At 45.3% G+C, this 11,456-nt stretch overlaps 1 protein-coding gene across 1 annotated transcript; it reads right to left on the bottom strand.

The window, feature by feature from the left end:
• Positions 1 to 618: 618 nt before the first annotated feature.
• LOC143975917 (uncharacterized) lies at positions 619 to 3,026 on the bottom strand. The gene is made up of 3 exons (XM_077478453.1): positions 3,016 to 3,026; positions 1,854 to 2,028; positions 619 to 1,768 (listed from the first exon to the last, which is right to left on the bottom strand). The coding sequence occupies exons 1-3, from the start codon at positions 3,024 to 3,026 to the stop codon at positions 671 to 673; spliced, it is 1,284 nt and encodes a 427-aa protein (XP_077334579.1). The 3' UTR covers positions 619 to 670.
• Positions 3,027 to 11,456: the final 8,430 nt, after the last annotated feature.

Genomic DNA, 11,456 nt, shown 5'->3' with positions numbered 1-11,456 from the left:
ACTTACTTACCAGCAGAGAATCTATAACTATAGATTAAGCCGAGCCAGACGTGTTGTGGAGTGCGCCTTTGGAGTATGCACAGCAAAGTGGTGTGTACTTCTCTCTGCCATGCAGCTTGATGTGGAGAACGCTATAAAAGTCGTCCTAGCATGCTGCGTGCTGCATAACTTTTTAATTGTCAACGAGAGAGTCTCCACAGAACCTGCACCCCCAAACCCAGGACATGATATGCAATTCATGGACTTGCGCAGTACTGCTAGAGTTATAAACATCCGAAATCAGTTTGTCAATTTTTTTGTTTCCCCTGCTGGTAGTTTGGCCTGGCAAGACCAATATATTTCGTTTACTTTTTCTTGATACCAGCCTTTACTTACCTTGAATGTTCTCCCAGATTAATAAAATTGCATATGTTTTTTTTCATTTCAATAAAGTTAACTAATTTTTAATAAAATTCATTACATTACAATAAAGTTCAGATTTTTTTTATTCTTTTCTTTTTTGATCATCAAAAATAATACAACCAAACAGTGTATAGTGTAACTTTTTCTAAAAAAAGAGGTCAAAACTGATAGCTTATAACTGACAACTGACCATCAACTGGCCAAAAACGTTATATAATGTCAAAATGGGTGACACGTTCAAAAAAATGAAAATATAGTCAAAATAAAATCATAATTCTTCATAAACCGGATCATCACTCCGTGATTCCAGGCGTGGTGATTTGGAGGGATTAGTGGTATCAAATTGATGTCTCTGGTGTTGAGGTGTGGGTGGCATACTTGCAGGAGGCACATTTTGTATATAGGAGGAGAGGCCTGGTACATTGTAGGAGTAGGCAGAAGGGGAACCTTGACCAGTGGGAGGGCTGCTAGAAGACAGGCTTGGCACATTGGTGGAGTGGTACCTTGGTGGCCCAGAGGGAGCAGTGGAAGATGGACCTGTCATGTTGGGGGGGTGGTACACTGCTGGCCCAGGAGGAGCAATGGAAGATGGACCTGGTACGTTTAGGGAGTGGTACATTGCTGACCCAGGAGGAGCTGTGGAAGAGGGACTGGGTACATAGGAGGAGTGGTACACTGCTGGCCCAGGAGGAGCAGTGCAAGAGGTAACAGGCGCATAGGTGGAGTGGTAGACTGCTGGCCCAGGAGGAGCAGTGCAAGAGGTAACAGGCGCATAGGTGGAGTGGTAGACTGCTGGCCCAGGAGGAGCAGTGCAAGAGGTAACAGGCGCATAGGTGGAGTGGTAGACTGCTGGCCCAGGAGGAGCAGTGCAAGAGGTAACAGGCGCATAGGTGGAGTGGTAGACTGCTGGCCCAGGAGGAGCAGTGCAAGAGGTAACAGGCGCATAGGTGGAGTGGTAGACTGCTGGCCCAGGAGGAGCAGTGCAAGAGGTAACAGGCGCATAGGTGGAGTGGTAGACTGCTGGCCCAGGAGGAGCAGTGGAAGAGGGAACTAAAATGGGTGGTGTTGGCATCCCACTCCTTTGCGCCACCCTACAGGCCAACACATATGTGTACATGTTCTCCATGCACTGCTTCTCCCGTTCAGCATCTAGATCTGACAGCAGCATGAATAGGCTGCGACAGAAAGTCACACGAGGATGACTATGATCCATAAACACGTCGCTTTCGGTTCTCTGTTCATTTAAGTCCATAATCAGCTGTACAATGCGGTGGTCCATTTGGTTGCTGTTGTCTGGATTACGCTGCCGACGATTACCGCGTCCACGACCACCACTGGAAGAGCATGCGTTACCAACTCTATTTTCCTATGAAGAAAAAAAACAGATAATTGATTTTTACAAAAGGGATAGATAGATGAATAGATATATTAGATAATAATAATAAACATACCTGCTCAGTTTCTAGATCCACACTCCCAACTTCTGATGGCGTGGACAATGTGCTAACATTTGGGGAAGCAGTCGCCCGTGAAACATTTCCTTCCCTCTGATCATCCTCCTCATCTGCCTCTGTAGCATTCCAGTTTGATGTGGTTCTAATAAAGATAACAGAAAGGTTGTGACTACTGTTAAAAACAACGTTTTAGTTATTACAAAAATATTAATGTTAATTTTTTTGTAAAAAAATTACATAATATTTTTTAAAATTTACAAAATCAAGCTCTAAAAAAAATGGAAAAAAAAGAAAATTTAATTGAAAAAAAAAATTGTTCACAATATTTATTGAAATATTGAAATAACCACTTTCAGACTGGACCATTTTGCTGGCTTAAGACCGGAGCACTTTTTGCGATTCAACACTGCGTCACTTTAAGTGACAATTGTGTCCTTTTTTCCCCCACAAATAGAGCTTTCTTTTGGTGGTATTTGATCATTTAATTTTATTTTTTGCACTATAAAAAAAGAGCGACAATTTTGAAAAAAAATGCATTATTTTTTCTTTTTGCTATAATAAATATCCCCCAAAAAAATATCAAAAAACATTTTTTTTCCTCAGTTTAGGCCGATACGTACTCTTCTACATATTTGTGGTAAAAAAAATCGCAATAAGCGATTATTGATTGGTTTGTGCAAAAGTTATAGCGTTTACAAAATAGGGGATAGTTTTATAGCATTTTTAGTAATAATTTTTTTTTTTTACTAGTAATGGTGGTGATCAGCAATTCTCATTGTGACTGTGACATTATGACGGACACAGCGGACATTTTTGACACATTGGGACCCTTGTCATTTATACAGCAATCAGTACTATACAAATGCACTGATTCCTGTGTAAATGACACTGGTAGTGAAGGGGTTCACCAGGGGGTGGCAGTGTAGGTGTTAAGCGTGTCCTAGGGGCATGTTGCTAACTGTGGGGGGCATGGCTGTGTGTGACAGTCACTGATCTCTGCTCCAATCACAGGGAGCAGAGATCAGAGTCACTTGTTGCTAGGCAGAACGGGGAGATGCTGTTTACTTCCGTATCTCCCGTCCATCCTCCCCATGAGACTATCGTGGGTATCCCCGCGGCGATCAAGTCTGCGGGACCCGCGACCGGACTCCTGGAGGACCTGACCGTCATGCACGCGATGGCATGGAGGCAAATTCAAAGAGACGTACCTGTATGCCCTTATGCCTGTCTGTGCCATTCTGCCGACGTATATGTGTGTGCACCGGTTGGGAAGCGGTTAATATTAGTTAAAATATTTTAAAAATCTGCCTAATATTTTTTTTAAATAGCCAAAATTTAATAAACATTTTTTTCTAAATTTTTTAAAAAATATTTGATTTAAAATATTTAAAAAATAAATACAATTATAAAAAATGTAATCTTTGGAATTTTTTTATAAATATTTTAACAAAAAAAATTGTTAACATAAAAATATGCTCATTACCAATGGTACGTCACCTCACTGGCCCCTCCCTGCAATGCAAATTACTTACGCTCTTGACTCCATGGAGCGTCTTAGGAAGGAAAGCTCCTCAGCTAAGGGGTGCGGTCTAATATTTGAAGGTGCTCCACTTCGCTCCGTAAGCAGCTTATCCTTCACTTCCCTCCTTATTCTGTCAACTAGTGACTTCCATCGAGACTGCAAAGCTGCAACTGACAAAAAAAAAGGTACATTAAGCATTTTTGAAACTATATACAATATACACATAAAAACAAAAAAATTATTCAAGCACACATATGCACTTACGTCGATCTTTCTTCATGCTTTGGCTCATTTCATCCCAGTCCTCCGTTAGGCTGCAGCAAATTTCATTCCAATTGTTCCTTTTGGAAACACGGTCCCCATGTCCAGGGTGAGATAAGTCCCAAATTGCAGGGTGCATTGTACTGCAGCAATGAGCTGTGATTGAGAAACATCTTTTGCCATTTTGCTTCCTGTCCTGTATGCATAGGACGACTCAGAAGATGTGTGTGCAGCAAGAGAGGAAGTGAACTGCTCAAGAGGTGTGGATGGGAGGTCAAATGTTGCTTCCTGTATGCACAAGATGTCCTGTAATTTTTTTTATCATAAAAACGTCAGACGCTGATTAACTAGCGTTTATGAGCGTTTATGAGCGTTTATCGGCGTTTGGCGTTTTTTGGAGTTTTTTCCCGGTCAAAAACGGCACTTTGAAAGCGAATTTCTGGCGTTCAGAAAAAAGCCCATAAACTCCACTGCTCATTAAAGCTAAAAAACGTCCATGTGTGCATGGACACATAGGCTAACATAGAGTGGAGTTTATGGGCTTTTAAAAAAAACGCCCAAACTCCAATAAACTGCAGTTTATGAGCTCCAGTGTGCATGGAGCCTTAGCATAAAACCCTTAGGCTCCATGCACACTGAAGCTCAAAAAAGCTATTTCTGGACGCCAGATTGCTGGCAGAAAACGCTGGTTGAAAAACCTGCTTTTAACAGCGTTTTATACTAGCGTTTATGAGCGTTTATGAGCGTTTTACAGCGTTAGTGTTAATGGGCGTTTTTTATAAAAATACACAGAGGACACTCCAAAAATCCCACAATGCATTGAAAAATAGAATGCCGAACACTAATGAACGAGCGTTAATGAGCGTTTATGAGCGTTTATCAGCGTTTGTCGTTTTTTTGGCGCTGAAAAACGGCACTTTGAACGCGAATTTCTGGCGTTCAGAAAAAAGCCCATAAACTCCACTGCTCATTAAAGCTGAAAAACGTCCATGTGTGCATGGACACATAGGCTAACATAGAGTGGAGTTTATGGGCTTTTACAAAAAACGCCCAAACTCCAATAAACTGCAGTTTATCAGCTTCAGTGTGCATGGAGCCTTAGAGTACACACTGAAAATGTATTCAGGAGAATCCTAGGTAAGAAACTATATGGGTTCAGGCCAACGTTGTATCCTGGCCTAGGCCAACAAGGCCCAGGCCTAGGGTAGCACTTTGCAGGGGGGCAGCACGGAAAGAGTTTGCGCTACACTGTTAGTTAGTGCCAGTCTTATGGGGTGGACGGGGCTGAGAGGCACATTAGTCTAGCGCCACCAAAAAGCGGCCGCACTTATTTCGGTATGCGGGCGGCCGGCATTCCGCAACTGGGGGGGGTGGGGGCGCTGCTTCTAATTTTGACTGTCCTTTCATCCTGGACCACAAACCACTGTGCTGTTTTCTGCTGCACCATTGGCATGGTTATATCTTCTTAGTCCTGTCCATAAAAATTATTAGAAATTTGTGCTTAAAGTAGAACTATAGGCAACACTTCTTTTTTTTCATTGTGGATAGAGTAAGGGAGTGTTATAGCCCCTGTCAGTTTATTTTTTACCATCCCTGTCCCATTGTAGAGATTTCCCTTCACTTCCTGCCCCATAGCCAAACAGGAAGTAAGAGGACATCTATGAAAATTAAGGGAATCCATTGCACCCCCCCCCCCGACCTCAGAACTAGTTTCCCCACTTGAAAATTTCAGGGCAGGTCTTAAACAGCAAGGGGTGTGGCATTGACAGGAAGGGGTAGGTCATATTAAGGGCTCAGACTGGTCATAGTAGCAGTTACAAGGTGATGGTGCAGGAGGACAGTTGGCAGACCAAGACTATACCAGCAAAGGCCTGAACAAGGACCTTTATGGCAGGTTCTCCAAGTTACACTTATAATAAAAAGACTGAATTTAAAAATATCGAGAAAGATTTTTGAAATGGAATTAACTTTAGTGATAGGGTTTATATATACTGTCCCACTACATATATACTTTATTTGTGGATAGAATAGAGTTATTATTAAGAGACTATGCATGGGAATATATTGGTTTGCACTTTCCTTCAATATATCTCTGTTCCTTTGATGCATTTGTTCATTTTCTTTAAGAATCTTGCTCAATGCTTTTGGGGGTCCCAAATCTGTTTTCAGAAAGGAATTTATGAGAACTATCACAGTAAAGATGGTAGTAAAAATAAGACATAAAACTGACATTAGTGGTTGGGAAGAGGATTTATATCCATGACTTCCCATGTCATGCATGGTAATCCTACAAGCAGCTCCAGATGGAATGTTTTATATAGAAACATCCTAGATAAGGGTAGAGGTCTCATGGGCTTGCAGAAAGTTGGTTATATAAAATGTGCTCTACAGATAGTCTAATCCTATCATCTATTTTCCCACCTAAGACTTTATTAGTGCCACATCTGTACCCTGTATCTGTATATATAACTTGTATCCTATCAATCTAATCAAAGCAATCCCTGAAAAAAAATAATTCTTGTATCTCTCAAAAAATAAATAAAAGAGAGTTCTTTTTCAACTATGCCTTATTGTGGACGGGGTCTACTCACCCTACACATGGAGGTACCTTTCACGTGGAGCACGCTCATCAATGCCCGGAACCAGGTGGAGACTGTGGTCATGTGAAGAATCTATCAGGTACTACGCCTAATGACCAGTTGCTTAGTGTCTTATGCCACGTACACACGATCGGAATTTTGGTCGGCAAAAGCTCTGATGGTTTTCCCGACGGAATTCCGATGGGACTTTGCTCAAGTTGTCTTGCATACACACGGTCACACCAAATTCCGACCGACAAGAACGCGGTGACATACAACACGTACGATGGGACTAGAAAAAGTAAGTTCAATATCCAGTAGCCATAGCCAATAGCTTCCATCTCGTAGTTGAATCTGAGCATGCTTGAGTTTTTGCGCGTCAGAATTGCATACACACGAATGCATTTTAGGAACTTTTTCCGAATGAAGCATGCTCTCAATCTTTTGCTGGCCGAAATTTGGTCAGCAAAAGTCCAATGGAGCATACACACGATCACATTACGGGGGCAGAATGGTCCATATAGGGTTTCCCTTTAGGAGCTGCCAGAGGGCACACATGTGCCTTGGAGGCACATGCACCTGCCTGCTGCACAGCGGGGGGACCCGATGTGCATGGCCGATGGTCACGATTGCCTCTGGCCACGTGCGATGTGCTGTCAGAGCAGAGGAGACATGTCGGTTTTTCCTAGTAAGTAGGAACAATGATATGTCTCCTCACCTAGTCAGTCCTATCCCCATACAGTTAGAACACAATGAGTGAACACACATTTAACCCCTTGATTGCCCCCCTAGTGTTAACCCCTTCCCTGTCAGTGACATTTATACAGTAATCAGTGCATTTTTATATCTCTGATTGCTGTATAAATGTCAGTGGTCCCAAAAATCTGTCAAAAGTGTCCGATCTGTCCGTTGCAATGTCGCACTACCGCTAAATATTGCATATCCCCAACATTACTAGTAAAAAAAAATAATAATAATAAAATAAATAATAAAAATGCCACAATTCTTTCCTATAATTTGTAGATGCTATAACTTTTGCGCAAACCAATCAATATACGCTTATTGCGTTTTTTTTTGTTTTTTTTACCAAAAATATGTAGAAGGCTATATAGTAGCCTAAACTGATGAAGAAATTTGTTTTAAAAAAAAAACTGGGGATATTTATTATAGTAAAAAATCTATTTTTTTTATATTTTTTTCAAAATTGTCGTTCTTCTTTTGTTTATAGCGCAAAAAATAAAAACCTATTTGTGGGGGAAAAAAGGTATGCAAATTTAGTTTTTGAGTACAACGTCGCATGACCGCGCAATTGTCAGTTATAGCGATGGAGTGCAAAATTGTAAAAAGTGCTTTGGTCTGGAAGGAGGTAAAATCTTCGGAGGCTGAAGTGGTTAACAGGTGCACAAAATTTTTTTAAAAACGGCTCAGGCAGTGAAATGGTTATCGACAGCCAGCAGTATAATAACAATAACCATCATTTCTCTAAACCGTAAGGTTTGTCTTGGTCTTTGAAGTCTAATTCAGATTTACATCTTGACTGAATTAATTATATTTGAAAATTGAATTAATTTCCAAAATATCAATTCTGCATCAGAGCTTAGTCTTTTGGGAGCAGCGAAATGATAGAAAATAGCTGTAGGCTTCTGTGTTTTGGCCTCATATATTGTTTTTGTCTGGAAACAGATTTTGTATTTATCCATTGAGGATGTTTAGCACTTTGGAAACTATTACAAGGGCATGAAAAGATCAAAAATTAAGAGAAATATCTGGCCGTAGTCTCTTTTTTGTGAAATGTTTTCCCATCTGTGGACAACAACATGGCAAAGTATGAAATGGAGATCACTCAGGCTTCCACTCATTTCAGATCTACCCCTAATGCCGCGTACACACGAGCGGACTGTATGGCGTACTTAGTCTGGCGTACTTTCCGCCAGACTGTCCGTCGGACTTTCCGAACGGGCTACTTGTCCACACACGGCACTTTTTGAGCAGACTAATACGGCGTACTAAGTCCGCGGTACTATCCGCCCTACTTTTGAAATGAACAGACTCGCCCACACACGCGGAGGAAAGTCCGCTCATTTCGAGCACGTCTCCAGGTAGGCGGGGCCCGCGAAGGAGACGTCGCTGGCCCTGCCGCCTGGTATGGACTTAAAGGGGAACCCCAACGCCGAAAAAAATCGGAGTGGGGGTCCCCCCCCAAGTCCACAGCAGACCCTTGTCCGAGCACGCTACCCGGCCGGCCAGGAAAGGGGGGCGAGCGAGCGCCCCCCCTCCTGAGCCGTACCAGGCCACGTGCCCTCAACATGGGGGGGTGCCTTGGGGAAGGGGGGGGCCGCGCGCCCCCCCCACCCCAAAGCACCTTGTCCCCATGTTGATGAGGACAAGGGCCTCTTCCCGACAACCCTGGCCGTTGGTTGTCGGGGTCTGCGGGCGGGGGGCTTATCGGAATCCGGGAGCCCCCTTTAATAAGGGGCCCCCAGATACCGGCCCCCCACCCTATGTGAATGAGTATGGGGTACAATGTACCCCTACCCATTCACCTGTAAAAAAAAAGTACAAAAGAAAACACCACACGAGATAAAATACTTTATTGCACAGCTCCGAGGGTCTTCCGTCTTCGGGGGTCTTCTCGCCGGACTCCTCCGCTATCTTCTTGTAGCTCTTTTGCTAGCGGAGGAGTCCGGCTTTCTTCCTCGCCGCAGGCCTCTTCTCCCGACTTCGGGGGTCTTGTCCCCCTCTTCGGTTCTTCTGCCGGGCCACCGCGCCTTCTTATAGCTCTTTTACAGGCGGTGGCCCGGTCTTCTGTCGCCGCTGTCGCCGCCGCCTTCCGTTCTTCTTCTTCTTCTCCTTCTTCTCCAGGAGATGTTGACTCGACGTTCTCTCCGGCCACAATGCCAGGGACGCGCTGCGCGGCCACTTATATAGGGACAAGGGGCAGTGTCACATGGCTTTATGTCACATGGGTTGGTCACATGGGTTGATGTCACATGGGGACTGTGACATCGTAAGGGGGCGGGGTCACCATGTGACACCAACCCATGTGACATAAAGCCATGTGACACCGCCCCTTGTCCCTATATAAGTGGCCGCGCAGTGCGTCCCTGGCATTGTGGCCGGAGAGAGCGTCGAGTCAACATCTCCTGGAGAAGAAGAAGAAGAAGAAGAAGAACGGAAGGCGGCGGCGGCGGCGACAGAAGACCGGGCCACCGCCTGTAAAAGAGCTATAAGAAGGCGCGGTGGCCCGGCAGAAGAACCGAAGAGGGGGACAAGACCCCCAAAGTCGGGAGAAGAGGCCTGCGGCGAGGAAGAAAGCCGGACTCCTCCGCTAGCAAAAGAGCTACAAGAAGATAGCGGAGGAGTCCGGCGAGAAGACCCCCGAAGTCGGGAGAAGAGGCCGGCGGCGAGGAAGAAAGCCGGACTCCTCCGCTAGCAAAAGAGCTACAAGAAGATTGCGGAGGAGTCCGGCGAGAAGACCCCCGAAGACGGAAGACCCCCGGAGCTGTGCAATAAAGTATTTTATCTCGTGTGTTGTGGTTTTTTTGTACTTTTTTTTTTACAGGTGAATGGGTAGGGGTACATTGTACCCCATACTCATTCACATAGGGTGGGGGGCTGGTATCCGGGGGCCCCCTTATTAAAGGGGGCTCCTGGATTCCGATAAGCCCCCCGCCCGCAGACCCCGACAACCAACGGCCAGGGTTGTCGGGAAGAGGCCCTTGTCCTCATCAACATGGGGACAAGGTGCTTTGAGGTGGGGGGGCCGCGTGGCCCCCCCCTTCCCCAAGGCACCCCCCATGTTGAGGGCACGCGGCCTGGTACGGCTCAGGAGGGGGGGCGCTCGCTCGCCCCCCTTTCCTGGCCGGCCGGGTAGCGTGCTCGGACAAGGGTCTGTTGTGGACTTGGGGGGGACCCCCACGCCGATTTTTTTCAGCGTTGGGGTTCCCCTTTAAGTCCATACCAGGCGGCGGGGCCAGCGACGTCTCCTTCGCGGGCCCCGCCTACCTGGAGACGTGCTCGAAATGAGCGGACTTTTCTCCGAGCGAGAAAAGTCCGCTCATTTCAAAAGTACGGCGGACTGGCATATACACGGCCGGATTGTCCGCCGAAATGCGAGTACGACGGACAGAATTTCGAAAAATCCGAAATTCTTAGTACGCCGGACTGCACGCTGAAAAAGTCCGCTGAAGCCCACACACGAGCGGACTGTCCGCTGAAATGTGTTTCGACAGACTAAGTACGCCATACAGTCCGCCCGTGTGTACGCGGCATTAGATTTACAGCGACTGCACTTCCAAGTGAACTTTCAGTGCAAAGTGGATTTGTCTTTCGTAAATAACCCCATTAGTATCTATAAATCACCATTGTTATTACTAACAGTACCTCCTAGATTGTACTGATGAAAATTAAAATTCAGATTAAAAAGCTTATGTAGCACTGACTCCCGTAGGAGCGGCTGATTTAATTGGGCTTACCGTTACCTTCTTGGCCTCGTGTGTGTCTAGGGGTTTCCCGAGATAGATGGCACAAGAACTGTCGAGACTGACGCCAGATCCACTTAAGGAATTTTTATTTGCAAAAAAGGATAAACAAACACAGTCTCTCAATTTAGGGTTACAGGGTTTAGGTAGGAAAATCCAGATACTATAAGTACTAAGTCAAATAGTAAAAAGTCTCTCACACTAGGAAATCCAGAGAACAGCCATTCACAGCTGGATCCTCACCCTTATCGCATAGTCCTTCTCTCACCAGGCCTAGCAGCCAACAGGGTGTTTAAATAAAACACCACAGACTTGTTGTAGAACACTTGAATAGAACTGAAAGATGTAGACAACTTGAAGAACCCTCATATGGTACCAGTGTCTTGCTGCCGGTCCAGCGATACCACAAAAGACCAGATTCACTTGGGGTCTTGAGACCAACCTTTTCATGGCCTTCTCCCAAAGGGTCTTCCCCTGGATGCTTCCACAGTTGCTAGGCCTCTCCACAAACTGAGGCGGCACCGGACCACCTCTAAATCCTTTCAGTTTCTTTACCTTGGGCCAGCCAGCCCCGAGATTTGGAGTTGGGTGGATCCGCACCCCAGGCACCCAAGGCCATGAGAGCCCTGGGGGCTGGTCAGAAGGACCAGGACCAAACAGTCAGAAAACACTTCTGGACTGGAACCCCTAAGCACGTGACGTCAGCACCTTAAGTCCCCTCTCCCAGAATGCACAGCAAGAGTGACACTCCCACTGG

Source organism: Lithobates pipiens, unplaced genomic scaffold (assembly GCF_037356315.1).
Source record: "Lithobates pipiens isolate NorthernLeopardFrog02 unplaced genomic scaffold, aLitPip1_a1.2 Scaffold_13, whole genome shotgun sequence".
Classification (NCBI taxonomy): Eukaryota; Metazoa; Chordata; class Amphibia; order Anura; family Ranidae; genus Lithobates; species Lithobates pipiens.
This window is presented reverse-complemented; position numbering and strand designations above follow the sequence as displayed.